The 18,081-nt window shown below is 36.7% G+C and overlaps 1 protein-coding gene across 2 annotated transcripts in view; it reads right to left on the minus strand.

Annotated features, from left to right (window-relative positions):
• LOC128699162 (girdin) overlaps positions 1-18,081 on the minus strand; it is a 707,427-nt gene that overhangs the window by 81,840 nt on the left and 607,506 nt on the right. For both annotated transcript variants that reach the window (XM_070090172.1, XM_070090171.1), the window contains exons 12-15: positions 16,433-16,564; positions 13,877-14,002; positions 11,629-11,949; positions 11,032-11,157 (exon numbers count right to left, since the gene is read on the minus strand). In XM_070090172.1, coding sequence (XP_069946273.1) covers positions 11,032-11,157; positions 11,629-11,949; positions 13,877-14,002; positions 16,433-16,564 — 705 coding nt within the window. The remainder of the gene's footprint in view (positions 1-11,031; positions 11,158-11,628; positions 11,950-13,876; positions 14,003-16,432; positions 16,565-18,081) is intronic.

The following is an 18,081-nucleotide window of genomic DNA, read 5'->3' on the forward strand; positions in this document are numbered from 1 at the left end:
CAGAGAAGGGAAGTAACCCCAGAGAGGGCTTTACCTGAAGTCCTCATGGAGGGGGATTCTCCTTCCAAACACTAACCCCAACTCCCTCCCTCTCTCCTCCCTATCTTCCAGATGCCATCACCAATCTTCAATAAAGGTAAGTAAAAATGTTATTTTATATGTACATGTATTACTATACATAATTAAAAACTATAGTATTTGTTGTATGTAAAACTGTAATTAATCTCTATAAAATGTATTTTTTGAGTGAATATTTTTGGGTTTCTGGAACAGATTAATTGTATTTCCATTATTTCTTATGGGAAATATTGCTTCGAATTTCAGACTTTTTGAATTTAGAACTAGCTCCTGGAACGGATTAAGTTCGATTTTTGAGGTTCCACTGTACTAGTATGTCAGACACAGTCAACATGTGTAGTTAACCATGACACACTGTGTGGACCATCTTGGCCTTAGATATTTTTCAAAGGTATGAAGAAATTGTGAAGACCCAAAGAGTTGTACTGAGGTCAAAAATATTGGCAGGTGGCAGATTTGAAGAAACAAAAAATTGTGCATACTACATTGGAGACAGTTTAAAGGTTAAAAGAAAGAACAGCATGCATGTATGTGAATGTGTGTGTTTGAAATTCAGTTTCAAACTTGGTATAATAGCTAGTGAAACTTGCAAAATGCTTCAGCAAACATTTGGCTACAAAGCAATGGACAGAGTGTTTTGAATGGTTTTCTCAATTCAAAATGGGACAAATGTCAGTTGAGGATGATGAACACTCTAGTCATCCATCAGTGGTTCTTGCCAACAAAGAGTCACTAATTAATAATCTTGAGGTTAATGATGAGCTTGGGGAAAGTGATCACAAATCACTTAGTTTCAATGGAATTACCCAGATAACTGCAATCAAATCTCTGTCCCAGATTTTCGCTTGGCCGACTTCATGGGACTGAAAAATTACCTGGGTGGGCTAAATTGGGAAGTCCTAACTATGGGTCAGGTAGGTGATCTTGGTTGCCAATATGATACTTTTCAGAGCATAGTTCTAGCTGCCCAGACAACTTTTGTTCCGAGTAGGGAAATTAGATCTAACAAAAATGATCCCAAATGGATGAACAATAGATTAAAACATCTCATTGGTCAAAATAGAGGCATATATAGGTGTATCAAAAGAGGGGATGGGCAGTTAAGAAATCAATATATTCAATTAAAGAGAGAAATAAAGAAAGGAAAAAGAAAAGCAAAAAGGGATTATGAGGCTAAGGTCGCAAGGGATTCAAAGACTAACCCAAAAGGGTTCTTTCAGGTATACAGAATAAGATTAGGGACAAGATTGGCCTACGTAAGAGTAACTGTGGTCAGATCACTGACAGTGATAAGGATATGTGTGAAATTCTCAATACCTACTTCCTCTCAGTTTTCACCCAGGAAAATACTAGCGATATTCCTGAAATAATAGATTATGTAGAACAGGATAATAAACTATGTACGATTGTGGTAACTAGTGACATGGTCCTCAGACAAATAGACAAACTAAAACCTAACAAATCCCCAGGCCCTGATGAACTGTTTGCAAGGGTGTTAAAGGAATGTAAAGAGGAACTTAGCATACCTTTGGCTAATCTTTTTAACATATCACTACAAACTGGCATAGTGCCTGATATGTGGAAAATGGTTTACTAAAATTTTATTAAACACCATATTTACTACCAGTCAATTTTACTTTTTTACATTAAACATTATTTTATACTTCCCATAACATTTTGTTGCCAAATTTTCAAGTTTGTATATTCAACTCCAACCTTTATATTATCCTTTGTACCTGTGTACCTGTCTACCATCTTACTATCATATTATAACCAAGACATTACCATTGTTATTTTTTACTATTATTCTTTTGGTACTTTAATTGTGAATTTTATTTTGTCAATTTAAATCTAGTTATACTCTTGATCTTGTCAACAACATATACCAGACTCTAGTGCAATTGCAAGTACCATTTCAATTTGTATTTTTATAAGTTTATATTGTAAGTCCTATTCTAAGATTGTTTTCATATTTTAGTGACTATATTGTGTGTGCAATTAGTGTATATTTCAATTATATTATTGTTCAAGGCCCTTAACTATCTTTTGCTAACTAGTACCAACTACCTCATATATTTTTTTTTTCTACTTTTTTTTTTTTATTCTTTTGCTACCTTAACTTGTATATTTTATCTTGTCAATTTAAATCTAGTTATACTCTAATTCTTGTAAACAACTTACATAACACCTTAGTGCAATTACAACTGAGAGTCTTGTGCCTTTTTTATATCATTAGATTAAACTCAGTTGTACTATAGCTCATTCTAGCTCAATACATAGTCAGTACAAGAGTCATTATATTAGACCATAGTGTAATTACTAGTGAGAGCCTGGTGCTATTTTTAATTTGTATTTCTACATTATTAGATTAAACCTAGTTGTACTATTGCTCACTCTAGGTCAATACATAGACTATACCAAAGTCACTACATTAGACCTTAGTGCAATTACAAGTGAGAGTCTTGTGCTATTTTTAATTTGTATTTTTATATTATTAGTTTATACCTAGTTGTACTTTAGCTCATTCCAGCACAACACATAGACAACACCAACTTCATTATGTGTATTAGTGACTATACTCTACATGACCAAAATGCTATAGCTATATACTTGTCCAAACTTCCCACCACTACAGATATCAGTACTAAAACTCAACACACAACTCAGGATATAAATAACCATAATTTAAACCTAGAAGATGATTGATCACGTTGACCCTGATCTAAACCTACATAATCTGACACACAATCAAAACCTATTGGAAAGTAACTGCCTTTACTACACAGCATCACAAGCCAGCACTATCCTAAACAATGATAAAAGTCTATCAGTACTTAACTACAACATCAGGTCCTTAAGCAAACACTATGATGACCTCCTGGCACTCCTTGAATCACTAAAGACACCCTTCTCCTGCATTATTCTTACCGAGACCTGGCTAAAACAGGACACAATAGATATCTACCCTCTACCAGGATACACAGCAATCCACAACTGTAGACCATACCAAGTTGGGGGTGGTATTGCAATCTATTACTCTAACCAATTATCTTGTATCAGCACCAATTGCTTTAGTGATGAATATGGAGAATACATTTTTGCTAATTTTACTGTAAAAAACCTTAAGACGCCTATAACAATCGGTGCCATTTACCGGATACCCCACACTAACATCCCAAACTTCAGTGAGAAATTAAAGGCACTAATAACAAACAGACAAATGAATAAGCACCACCTTCTCTTAGCTGGAGACTTCAACATCAACCTTGGCCTACTAGATGATCAGCCTGTAACTGATTTCATCAACAATATGAACAACACACTTCTCATACCAACAATAACTAAACCAACCAGGCTCACTGAAACAAGTGCAACCATAATAGACCACATATGGACCAATATACTAGCCCCCCTTAAATCAGGGATAATCACAGATAGCACTACAGACCACTACCCTACCTTCCTCTTGACAAACATTAGTAAACCACCACTTGAATACAACAAAGTCTCATTTAGACTCCATGATGAGGCCTCAATAAGGAAGTTCACAGCTGACCTAGAGACTGTTGACTGGCCTACAGAATTCTCCAAGGCCAATGGTATTGACGACTGGACAGACATTTTTCTTAACAAACTACTTAGACTATACAACAAACATTGTCCTATAAAAACGAAACAGATCACAAACAAACGGCTTGGTTGCCCATGGCTAACCAGCACCATTCTGAAATCCATTGATAAGAAACACCAATATGAAAAGCAATATAGACAGGGCTTAATACACAAAGATATTCTTAAACACTATTCATCAGTCCTCACCAAAGTAATAAAGAAAGCCAAACAACTATACTACTCCAGTAGATTCACTGACACAAGAGGAGATATAAAAAAGACCTGGAAAACACTCTCTCAGATTCTAGGGACCCACAAACTGAAAAAAAACAAGAATATTGTCCTAACTAAACCTAATGAAACACCACTGCAACCCACCGACACAGCTAACAAGATAAACGACTTCTTCTCAACCATAGGTTCTAATCTCGCCAATAAAATCCCACGTACCAATGCCCATGCCGGGGACTACCTAGATGGGAATTTCCCAAATTCCTTCTATCTTGCTCCAACTGAGCCCACGGAAGTCACCGAGATTATAAAGTCACTTAAAAATAACTCAGGGAATCTGTCTCATATCCCACCATTATTGTACAAGAGAGTGGCCCATGTCCTCTCGCATACTATCTCATTGCTTTTTAACAAGTCACTAGAAGCTAGCACCTTCCCGAAACTACTCAAGACGGCAAGGGTTACACCAATACATAAAGGTGGTGACCCTACAGATTTAAACAACTATAGGCCAATATCAAACTTACCATTGCTATCCAAAATCTTTGAGAAACTCGTGCACAGGAGACTATATTCATTTATAACGTCACAAAACATACTCAACCCCTGCCAATTTGGATTCAGGAAAAATAAAAGCACTAACGATGCAATTATAAAAATGCTAGATCTGCTTTACACAGCATTGGAAAATAAGGAATATCCACTAGGAATTTTTATTGACCTAAGAAAAGCTTTTGACACAGTAGACCACGGCATCCTACTCCACAAACTTGACCATTATGGTATAAGAGGCCATGTGCTTGCATATTTCAAATCTTACCTTACTAATAGGTATCAGTATGTCTCCATTAAAGACACAGCATCAACAACACAGCCACTTGATACTGGAGTTCCGCAGGGAAGTGTCCTTGGTCCCCTGCTCTTCCTCATATACATCAATGATCTTCCAAACGTATCTCGACACCTGAACCCCATTCTCTTTGCTGACGACACGACTTATGTCATCTCTCACCCTAATCTTGCAACCCTCAACACCATTGTTAATGAGGAGCTGATCAAAATATCGACTTGGATGACAGCCAATAAACTTACGCTTAACGTTGACAAAACCTACTACATTATGTTTGGTAGCAGAGCAGGAGATGCGCAAATTAACATTAAGATCGACAACACTCTAATTACCAGGCATAATGAGGGCAAATTCCTAGGCCTATACCTCGACAACAACCTGAACTTCAGCACCCATATCCAACACATAACCAAAAAAGTATCCAAAACGGTTGGGATCCTCTCCAAGATACGATACTACGTGCCGCAAACTGCCCTTCTCACACTATACCATTCACTTATATATCCATACCTCACCTATGCTATCTGTGCTTGGGGTTCAACTGCAGCAACACACCTAAAGCCAATAATAACCCAACAAAAAGCCGCAGTAAGAATAATCACTAAATCCCATCCCTGGCAACACACCCCCCCACTCTTCATAGATCTAAACTTACTCCCTGTTCAGTACATCCACACTTACTACTGTGCAATCTACATCTACAGGACCTTAAATTCCAATATTAACCTTGACCTAAAATGCTTTCTTGATAGTTGTGACAGAACCCACAGGCACAACACCAGACACAAACATCTCTATGACATTCCCCATGTCCGACTAAACCTTTACAAAAATTCAATGTATGTCAAAGGCGCTAAAATCTGGAACACCCTACCTGAAAATTCCAAAACTGCAGACACATTCATCACCTTCAAAACTACCATCAGAAAACATCTTATCTCCCTGATACACCCTGTCAACTAATAATATGAATACCACCTGGTGGTTCACACTTACACTCACTCACCCATTTGACCATAAACAGAAATATCAATCTCAATCTCAAAATAATGAATCTTAACTAGTCAAAAGTTGGCCTGTGATACTCCAATACTGAAACTATGTATAGTGCCAAAACAAAAGCATTCATATTACTAAACTCACAACTAGTATTTAGTCACTTAGCCATAATACCAACTTATCTCATAATTCTGTAACATTTTAAACCTAAGATTTAATATAAGTCTGCCCGAAATGCCTAGCCATGCTAGGCGTTCTAGTGGTACACTCTGTAATTATTATTTTACTACATGTAAACCACACAATAACCAAATTCTGTAAACTCAGCATTGTAATACTTATAGAGAATAAAGTTTGAATTTGAATTATTTACAAGGCAGGTGACAGGTCCTTGGCTTCGAACTATAGACCAATAAGCCTTACCTCCATAGTGGGAAAATTTATGGGATCAATAATTGCCGAAGCAATTCGTAGCCATCTTGATAGGCACAGATTGATTAATGAATCTCAACATGGTTTTACAAAGGGGTGTTCCTGTCTTACAAATTTACTAACTATTTTCACTAAGGTGTTTGAGGAGGTAGATCATGGTAATGAATATGATACTGTGTATATGGACTTCAGTAAGCTTTCGATAGAGTTCCACACCAGAGGCTATTGAGGAAACTTAAGGCACGTGGAATAGGAGGAGAAATTTTTTCCTGGGTAGAGGTATAGCTGACAAATAGGCAGAAGAGTGTTTGCATAAATGGGGAGAAATCAGAATGGGGGCACGTCACAAGCAGTGTTCCTCAGGGGTCGGTGTTGGGCCCTTTGTTGTTCACAATTTACATAAATGACAGAGATGAGGGAATAAATAGCGACATATGCAAATTTGCTGATGATACCAAGATAGGCCATCCAACTCATTCTAATGAGGACACTAGAGCACTCCAGGATGATTTGAATAGACTGATGCAATGGTCAGAGAAGTGGCAGATGCAATTTAATATTAACAAATGCAAAGTTCTAAATGTTGGACAGTTAAATAACCATGCCACATATAAACTAAATAATGTAGATCTTAATACTACTGATTGCAAAATGGATTTAGGAGTTCTGGTCAGCAGTAATCTAAAACCAAGACAACAGTGCATAAATGTTCGCAATAAAGCTAACAGAATTCTTGGCTTCATATCTAGAAGTATAAATAATAGAAGTCCTCAGGTTGTTCTTCCACTCTATATATCCTTGGTTAGGCCTCATTTAGACTATGCTGCTCAGTTCTGGTCACCGTATTACAGAATGGATATAAATGCTCTGGAAAACGTACAGAGGAGGATGATAAAGATGATCCCATATATCAGAAATCTTCCGTATGAGGATAGACTGAGGGCCCTGAATCTGCACTCTCTCGAAAGGCGTAGAATTAGGGGGGATATGATCAAGGTGTATAAATGGAAAACAGGAATAAATAAAGGGGATGTAAATAGCGTGCTGAAAATTTTCAGCCAAGATAGTACTCGCAGCAATAGTTTCAAGTTGGAAAAATTCAAATTCAGGAAGGATATAGGAAAACACTGGTTTGGTAATAGAGCCGTGGATGAGTGGAACAAACTCCCGAGTACAGTTATTCAGGCTAAAACGTTGTGTAGTTTTAAAAATAGGTTAGATAAATACATGAGTGGGTGTGGGTGGGTGTGAGTTGGACCTGATTAGCTTGTGCTGCTGGGTCTGGTGCCGTGCTCCATCCTTGAGTGGAGGTGACCAGACTGGGTGGGTCATTGGGCTAATCCGGGGAGGTCCCATGGACCTGCTCCGCATGGGTCAGTAGGCCTGTTGCAGTGTTCCTTCTTTCTTATGTTTTTATGTTCTTAAAAATAAGATGCCAACATTAAAAAAGTAAGGAAGGATATTCATGAAGATTTTTGTTAGAGTATCCAGGACATGGCATATGCTGTGGGAATTTCTGAAAATTTGAACAAGAGGTGAATGGCTGTGAAATCAATGTTCCGCTTGCTGACTCAAGACCAGAAAGACCATCATTTTCTGGCTAAAAACATGGCAGTCTTTCTCCACCCTCCCTACTTCCCAGATCTTGCCCCCTGTCACATTTCTGTTCCCAAAAATAAAAATGTAACTCAAGATTCAGTTTTAATGACATGGGGATTCAAACAGAATCACAGGCCACGCTAGATGCCGTTAGGAAAGAAGAGTTCCAGAAATGTTTCAAGAAGTATCAGAGGTGCTGGGATCAGTGTATAGCCTTCCAAGGAGAGTAACTCAAGGGAGACAACAACTGTGTGATGTATTTTTTTTTTTTTTGCCGCAATCTAGGAACTTTTTGATAGCACCTCATATTTTTATGTACTAATTCTACATGCATAAAATTTTTCAGGAAAGTAACTCTAATGAAAACAAGGTTTATTTAGTCACCCACTTTTTAAAAATATTATACATTTATCTATAACCTCATTCATTTCTTAACTAACTTGAAACTTATACACTAAACTTGAAAAATAAATACCAAATTTTTACATTCTTGCCTCAAGGGTTATATATATCTTTATACAGTAAACCCCCCCCCCCCCCCTGTTCCTGCTTTCATCAACGGTAAGTGAATACCAACTTCATATCCAGCTCTGATAAATTAGAAACATAAGCAACATTTGGATATCTTTAATGAGGAAACGTTTCGCCACACAGTGGCTTCATCAGTCCATACAAAGGAGAATGGTGAAGAATACGAGGAGTTTGAGGTAATCAGTCCCTCAGCCTCGAGTCGATGTGATCAGTCCATCAATCTTGAAAAGAATATAGCATATGTGCAAAGAAGTGGCTTATATACTGTAGGCAGGAGAGGTGCAGCAGTTGTAGGTGGTATCACATTTGATGAATGTGGAAGTAGGTCGTGCCCAAGGGTTAGGCAGGTTGAAGAATTCCCTGTATTAAGATCCCAAGATGTTGCTGTGTCAGACAGGAATGTAGATGAATGGTTGAGAGAACTGACATGTTGATAAATTAGATACATGTGTAAAATTTGGGTATCTTTAATGAGGAAACCTTTCACCACACAGTGGCTTCATCAGTCCATACAAAGGAGAATGGTGAAGAACAAGAGGAGTTTGAGGTAATCAGTCCCTCAGCCTTGAGTCGAGGTGATCAGTCCATCAATCTTGAAAAGAATACAGCATATGTGTAAAGAAGTGTTGGTTCCCTGAACCATTCATCTACATTCCTGTCTGACACAGCAACATCTTGCGATCTTAATACAGGGAATTCTGTCAATCTAAGTTATCACTTTACTCTTAACCATCAACTCAAGTGAGAAGAACAGGGTCAGAAATCAAGAGAGGGTGTGGGTAAACAAGAGAGTGATCAAATGAGTAAGCATAGAGTAGAGAGCAAGGGAAAGGACCCCTTTCCCCCCTCATCTGCCCCTGACTACTACTGCCTCTTATTGGGATTCCTCCTATTGTACTTTTATGGAGAAAAGATCACCTAAGATTTACTTCCCTCCCCCCAGAAAAAGGTGAAATGTAATTACAGTAAGCAAATTTTTTATTTGTTAAGGAAATTATACTATTTTATATCATGTAAATTTAAGCAAAGTTAGTTTAGGTGTTCCATTAGTTTTTAAAATATAAAAATGGCATATCAAAACTTTGCACAACTACATACAGTGGACCCTCGGGTAAAGGCATCATCGACTAGCGCCAAAATCAGCTAATGGTTCTCTTTGGCGTAAAAATATTGGTTCAGCTAACACCAAATAACTTGGCTAAGGGCTTTCATCCCGAACGTGTCCACATGGCCTGAGCGGGGCCGGCCATTCCATACTCTTTGTACAGCCAATGTGCCATTGTTTACAAAGCCAGTGAGGACGATTCCACACGTACATGCGATATATTTTGTATTATTCCATTGTTTTTAGTGCTTGTAACTGCTAAATAAGCCACCATGGGCCCAAATAAAGTTTCTAGTGCCAGCCCTGTGATAAAGGAGGAAAGAAACACAATAAAATTCAAGAAAAAACTCGTAGCAAAGTACCAAAGTGGAGGAGGAAGAGAGAGGGGTGAATGTGCCTTCTGCAGTGATTCAGTGATTCTACGATATGTACGATACTAAAGCAGCAGGTATCAATAAAGGCTATAGTGCCAGCCAGCGATAAAGTGTAGAATTAACAGTGTAGCAAGTAAGTTAAGCGAGTGAGTGATAGAAAAAGAGACGAAAGTAACTCTCCAATGTTGTCGAAAGTGCATCGGGCCACTGAACATACGCCACCCTACTACGTATCTTCAACTACCCTAAACCTCTGCCAGCATCTCCTCCATCAAACTAACTAATTAAACTAACATCTCCTCCAAGGTAAGTGTAAATATAAGAGTGTAAGTATAAAATTAAATATAAAAGGACCCCAATGGAAATACGTAAGTCTGATGTTTTTGGGTTATCCAAGGTACTTTACACATATGCTGCTATGTATGATAATCTATGTACGTAACTGTATTTGTGTATACCTAAATAAACTTACTTATAAATTAAAATGTAAATATTTCTTATTTATAAATTATATACATTGTTTAAGTGTGACAGTGGTGGTGGGTTCTGCTGGTGCCTCCACCTCCACCACCACTGCTTCACTCAGTGGCCCTTATAAACCCCATCAACAACACTTACACCATTTGCTCCTCTCATACATTATTATATATTTTATTCATTCTAGAGTATATATCATGTTTCTATGTTATTAACATTGTTTATAATGTCATATTAGATGAATTGTGATAGATAAATAAGCCATAGAGATGATAATAGTGTCATATTGAAGCATAATAAACTTGCCTTCCTCTAGCCTCCTACATGTCTACCATACACCAACAAGTCAAGTCAATAAAGGTAAGTGTGATGTTAAATGTTCATTTATCCATTTTATTACTGTATTATATTTATTTGTCATTGTTTTCTGTATGCATATTTATATTTAATCTTTAAAAAAAAATATTTTTTGTTAATACTTTTGGCTGTCTGAAACGGATTAATTGGATTTCCATTATTTCTTATGGGGAAAATTAATTCAGCTAAAGGCTAGCTCTCTGGAATGGAGTAAAGACATTACCCGAGGGTCCACTGTATCTGTTTTTGTTAAAAACAAATCTTCAGGTATGGTCTGGGACCACACCACAGAGAAGATGCCCCCTGGAAGTGTTCATATGGTAAGCATGACATAATCGCAAAATATTAACTTGGGCATCCAAATGTTTCAGTCATTAACTGCCTACCTCTTTTTGAAGGGATTTATTTTCACGATCTAGACGATCATTGGTGCCCTCCATTTCCGTCAAATCTCTCTCCAGTTCATTGAGCTTCTTGGTAGATAGCTTGAGTGTTTCGACTGTTCTCTGGAGCTGTTGATAAATTTACTTATCAATTTTTATACACAACAGAAAGACTAACTGTAATACAGTAACCACATTTATACAAATCCCTAAAAATAAAACTGAACATTATAGATTAATATACTTCTCATCTTACAAATATTTATTACTATACACAGAAGGAGTTTTAAGTCGGGAAACAAAGGAATAATGTTGCTTGTCTTTCTCCATACATGTTTATGGTTTATACTGTGAAGTAGTATCCATCACAAAGCAGAGAACTAAAGAGGAGTGCCAGAAAAATTCAGTCAAATGTTTTAAAGAAAAAGTTTTACGAATTATCACCCATTTTTCCTGCCTGAAAACTCTCTTTGACACTCCAAATTAATTCTCTGTTCAGAAGTTCTAGTTGAGTTACACAGTTTTTCATTATTTTTGAACATTTTAGGCACTTGTATTTTATTACCATACATTGATGTACAATTTTTCATGCCACTATACCTTGGAATTTTCATTCTCTAGCTCACTTCTTTCCTTCTCTGTTTCTGCAAGTTTCTTCTGAATAGTATCTAGTGATCTTTTTTTCTTTTGTACTTCATTGCCAGCAGTCAGAAGATCAAGTTCCAACTGTTCAGCTCGACTTCTCTCAGCTTTCAAAGTAGCCAACTGCTTTTGTAAGAGATTAATCTGCTGATGTTGTGCCTCCTTCTCAGACTCCAAGTCAATGATACGCGCTGACGATGACTTGAGGCTATCCATAGATCGGTTGAGTCGTTCCACTTCAGTTTGCATTTGTAGTTTCTCGCTCTGTACACTTTCAAGCTGTATATGAATAAAAACCTATGTACTATTTATCAAAATCAAAACAAATATCCAATAGTAAAAATCCTAGAAATTTAATACTAATTAAGTTAACTTTGTCTACATTTTATATGTACATTTTCTTACACACTAATTTTTCTTTAAATATCTTACCTGCAGAACATCAAAACATGTGAAATGAGCCAGACTGTGTTCTGATGATTGTCCAAGCTCATCTAAAGTAATCAGTATCTTTTACCTTAGCTAACATGAGCATTAAAAGATCATCAATATGTGCCAACACTGGCTTCAATAACCACCACTATATCTCTACTAAACAGTGGATCCATCTCTGGTGAGTACAATTTTTTTAATTCTTCTTCTTTCACTTAATGGTCATATCCCACCAAGGCAGGATGGCCCCCCTATAAAAAATGAAAGTTTCTTTTTTTTTTAAATTTAGTAATATACATGTATACAGGAGAAGGAGAAAGAATTACTAGCCCCTTGCTCCCAGCATTTTAGTCACTTCCTACAATATACATGGCTTATGGAGGAACAATTCTGTTCCACTTTCCCATGGAGAAAAGAGGAAATACAGCAGTACCTTGACTTATGAGTGCCCCAATTTACGAGCCATCGCTTGGTTGATTTTTTGCTTTGAGTTGCGAGCCAAAATGCAAGTTATGAGCGAGCTTTAGATACGCCGCCACTAGTTGGCACAGTGAACGCCACAACATCCACCCAGCATCCTGTGTCTCACTCATTCAGTGCACATTGTTACCTTGCTGTGGAAGCATATCTCTTGTGTTGTGCTTGCGTTTTGTGCAGTTATTTTGCCAAATTTCTTTTTTCTAACCATTGGTCCTTGGAAAGTAAGTGCAAAGGACAGTGCTGAGAAGATGATGATGATGATGTCCATTGAATTAAAGCATGAAATCACAGAAAAACATGATCAAGGTGTGCATGTAGTCGACTTGGCGAAGTAGTACGAGCATAGTACTTCTACGATATGTACCAAGGTAAATACACTTTATAAAACCAGTTTATTTCTTTAAATTCTCTTTTATTATGTTTTATTATGTTTTTATACAATATTTCTTATTTATAAATACATTTTTCTTATTTAAAAACGCATAACAAAAAACTTGGGGTGGTTTTTTGGGGACTGGAACAGATTAATGGCATTTCAATGAGGAAAATTGATTTGATATATGAGCAAACTGAGTTACGACCTCGGTCACGGAATGAATTAACCTTGTAAGTCAAGGTACCACTGTAAACAAGAACAAGAAAATAAAAGAAAACCCAGAGGGGTATGTATATGTATGCTTGTACATGCATGCGTGGTGTGTCCTAAGTGTAAGTAGAAGTAGCAAGATGTACTTGAAATCTTGCATGTTTATGTGACAGAAAAAAGACACCAGCAATCCTGCCATCATGTAAAACAATTACAGGTTTCCGTTTTACACTCACTTGGTAGAATGGTAGTACCTCCCTGGGTGGTTGCTGTTTACCAACCTATTACAGTGGTACCCCACGTTTCATACTGCTCCCAACTCGAACAATTATGTAAGTGTATTATTGTAAGTGCTTTTTTAAGTGTATTTTTTGGGGTCTGAAACAGACTAATGAGAACTAATTCGTTTGGTAATGGCACTCGAACAGCTTTCTGCAACAAATTATGTATGAAACTCGGGGTACCACTGTACCTACAAGTGTTTTAATTACACTGAAAAAATACTGTAATAGTAATTAGATACAGAATATTGATATCTCAGTCAAGTTATTATATGTATGGAAAAATGTATTTTTAACATATTTTTGCCTAACTAATATTTTACAGGGTCTCTTTCTGGATCATCAAGTGGGGGTTAACTGAAATAATCATCCTCCAAATACATAACTACAATTTATAATTATAATTTCATAAACAGATTAAGGTTACCTTAGCTACTGTGTCTTTCATGTTGGTTAGCATTTTAGACACTCTTGCAAATTCTACCTCCAGGCTTGCATAGTCACGTTCTAAGGTTTCATGACGTTCACAGCTCTCACGAAAGGCCCCAATTGCCTGTAATCAATACGTAATAGAAAATAAATTAAACGAATTTCATTTAAGTTATCATTACTTAGTTTTACTATTTAAAGATCAAGCAGAATTTTATTTATGAATCAATGCAATTAATAATATTAAACTGAATACTGTACAATGAAAAGACAAGCTTGTGACACATTCTGCTGAGGCATTTATGAAAGATCCCCAGGCATCCTGACTGTCATCTCAACATACTATTTCAAGCCAAATATATACAAAGTTTTCATTCAGAATTTTCCATGCCCTTCCTGATTATCTATTACTAGTTTAATCTTGCTAAATTCAATGTTTATATATAATTTATCCTCTTTGTTATAAAACATGTTAAGAGTTATCTTCATGAATAAAATACAGTATCTCCAAAAAATTTGAATATTTTAACATGAATCAAGAATTATCTTCTCAGTTGTATTATAAAACCGCACAGCAAAGTTCTTTAATTTTCTGCAAAAAGAGACATGACACCTTTGAACATATTAAATTTTCTTTCTAAAGAACATCTGGAAATATCGTATCAAACTTAGTCAATGAAAGATTATACTGAAAATTTCACACTGTATACATTGCTCTTACGATGTTCTGCACATAAACTTTTATTATGAATGAATTAATGGTTTAAAGTTATCAGTTCTATTTTTCAATTCTTTTCCAAATAACTTTCACAATTATGTATGAAACACATTTTCATCTTGACCCTAAATTTTGAAGAAAAAGAACCTTAACCATACATATTACATATTTATTTTTTTATTATCACACTGGCCGATTCCCACCAAGGCGGCAGGATGGCCCGAAAAAGAAAAACTTTCACCATCATTCACTCCATCACTGTCTTGCCAGAAGGGTGCTTTACACTACAGTTTTTAAACTGCAACATTAACACCCCTCCTTCAGAGTGCAGGCACTGTACTTCCCATCTCCAGGACTCAAGTCCGGCCTGCCGGTTTCCCTGAACCCCTTCATAAATGTTACTTTGCTCACACTCCAACAGCACGTCAAGTATTAAAAACCATTTGTCTCCATTCACTCCTATCAAACACGCTCATGCATACCTGCTGGAAGTCCAAGCCCCTCGCACACAAAACCTCCTTTACCCCCTCTCTCCAACCTTTCCTAGGCTGACCCCTACCCCGCCTTCCTTCCACTACAGACTGATACACTCTTGAAGTCATTCTGTTTCGCTCCATTCTCTCTACATGTCCGAACCACCTCAACAACCCTTCCTCAGCCCTCTGGACAACAGTTTTGGTAATCCCGCACCTCCTCCTAACTTCCAAACTACGAATTCTCTGCATTATATTCACACCACACATTGCCCTCAGACATGACATCTCCACTGCCTCCAGCCTTCTCCTCGCTGCAACATTCATCACCCATGCTTCACACCCATATAAAAGTGTTGGTAAAACTATACTCTCATACATTCCCCTCTTTGCCTCCAAAGTCTCCACAGACTCCTAAGTGCACCACTCACCCTTTTCCCCTCATCAATTCTATGATTCACCTCATCCTTCATAGACCCATCCGCTGACACGTCCACTCCCAAATATCTGAATACATTCACTTCCTCCATACTCTCTCCCTCCAATCTGATATCCAATCTTTCATCACCTAATATTTTTGTTATCCTCATAACCTTACTCTTTCCTGTATTCACTTTTAATTTTCTTCTTTTGCACACCCTACCAAATTCATCCACCAATCTCTGCAACTTCTCTTCAGAATCTCCCAAGAGCACAGTGTCATCAGCAAAGAGCAACTGTGACAACTCCCACTTTATGTGTGATTCCTTATCTTTTAACTCCACGCCTCTTGTCAAGACCCTCGCATTTACTTCTCTTACAACCCCATCTATAAATATATTACACAACCACGGCGACATATTATTAATATTACATATTAACCATAATTTTATAATTTATCATTCAAGTTTAAGGTAAATAATATCTTACTCAAATCAAATGCAGCTGAAAAATAAAATAATTGCTTCATGTATAATGAGAGTTAGAAGCACAGTACTGTTTTAGAACAGTAATTATGTCAGGAGATGAGGTTAAATATTTTACTTTTTTTTTTTAATCTAGTAACATCAATTTGAAAAAATCTAAGAATTTGTAGCTCTGCACTGTTCACTTTTTTAATGTTTGTTCTGGGTAATGTCCTGAGTATTATCCTTGGTGTGATTCATTAGAATAATTTCAGGTGCCCATATTATAAATGGTATACAATGACAACAAGGTTCTTGTGTGTTTACTTTTAACAATACAAATTATATTTTATTTTAATAATGGTTAACAATAATCCTTGTTCAATTTCAATTAAAGAACATTTGATAACCGGGATAGTAATTAATTTAGAGAAATATTGTTAGTTTCAATATAGTACAGTCTTTATCAAGTTAATTACCTTATGAAGGTCCCGATTTTCTCGCTCCAGCTCTGCCTTTTGATGTTCAGCCTCTGAAAGTCTGTCTGCAGATTCTCTCAAACGCTCTGTCAATCTATTCAGTTGTTGCTTCTCATATTCCAGTCTTGAAACCTGGAATACATATAAATTAGTACCAGGAACTTAAAAGAAGATGACATTTCTATAAGGATTATGAACTACTGTGGATTTTTATATTCAGCACACTAATAGGCAATATTGGCTACACCCACTAAATGCATCTCCCTTCCACCAATGCCCCATGGTAATCTTGAGTACTGAATTCAAGAAATACCTGTACAACAAATATGCACTACCTTTGTTAAGTGCTTCATTGCCAGTCACCTGGAGGAGACTGGGGAGGCTGAGTGCCCAGTGTGCCATAACTAAGGAAAGGTTAGGCTGAAGTTGATACTGACATCAAGTCCTAGCCTCACAGGCTAGCCTGTGAATCTAGATGGTATATTTACTGCTAGACTCTTATCCCTTGCATTGTTATGGTGAAACATATTGTTATTGCTCTTGTGTAGTGTGTGGTATCCTAAGAAAGTTCAGCTCAGATTAATCTTCCACTTCAGACTCCATCTAAAATGAGTACCAAATAGCCATTGAGTGGTTAGGCATGTACTGGTCCAAAGGTGATGTGGAAGATCATTACTTTGGAATAAAAATGGGTATTTTATGAAGTACAACATGGAGAGATCTTGTAGTCTGTGGATCAAATATCAAAATCAACACATCATATCAGTGTGAGAATAAGCGTGAAGAAGGAATTAAGACTGTTCTAAGAACAAAGGAGAAAATAAGACATGAGTTAAACAGTGGAATATTTCAATGCTGTGGAGGGTGGCTAACAGGCTACTTGAATTTAAATCAAGAAACGTAAGTAACACTATAAACTCAGATACTGAAATATGCATTTCCATCAATTTATTATGCATGCCTTTGTTTATCAGCACTTGCAACCTGGCAAGTGCTAGTAAATAAGTGGTAGTTGAAATTCAGAAGATTCGACTTTAAAAAATAATAAAGGTAGCTCCACAACTTAACAAATGTTCACTGCTGATGAAACTAAGCTCCTCTTGAAGAAAATCCCAGAAAAAAATTTCTTATTCAGTGAAAACAAAAGTTATTCTGATTTTTCTTCTTGCTCATTCAGTCAGTTGCTCTTTTTTTTGTCTTGCGTATACAGTGGACCCCCGGTTAACGATTTTTTTCACTCCAGAAGTATGTTCAGGTGCCAGTACTGACCGAATTTGTTCCCATAAGAAATATTGTGAAGTAGATTAGTCCATTTCAGACCCCCAAACATACACGTACAAACGCACTTACATAAATACACTTACATAATTGGTCGCATTCGGAGGTAATCGTTATGCGGGGGTCCACTGTATTTGAATACCTTTTACTGATTTCTTTTATTAGCTGAAGTCTTGCCCAAAACACTGAGAATAAACATGACATTTGTAAAAAAAAATATTTTATACACACCCATGTACTACACTTATGCCTGTAATGTTTATGAACAGATTTCTATATTATACAAGATGACAAAAGTGTTTCACACTTCCGGTGAGCAGCAACATAGCTGGATATTTTAAGCTTGAGTCCATGTTAGTATAAAATTCAGA

The sequence above is a fragment of the Cherax quadricarinatus genome, chromosome 31 (genome assembly GCF_038502225.1).
Source record: "Cherax quadricarinatus isolate ZL_2023a chromosome 31, ASM3850222v1, whole genome shotgun sequence".
NCBI lineage: Eukaryota > Metazoa > Arthropoda > Malacostraca > Decapoda > Parastacidae > Cherax > Cherax quadricarinatus.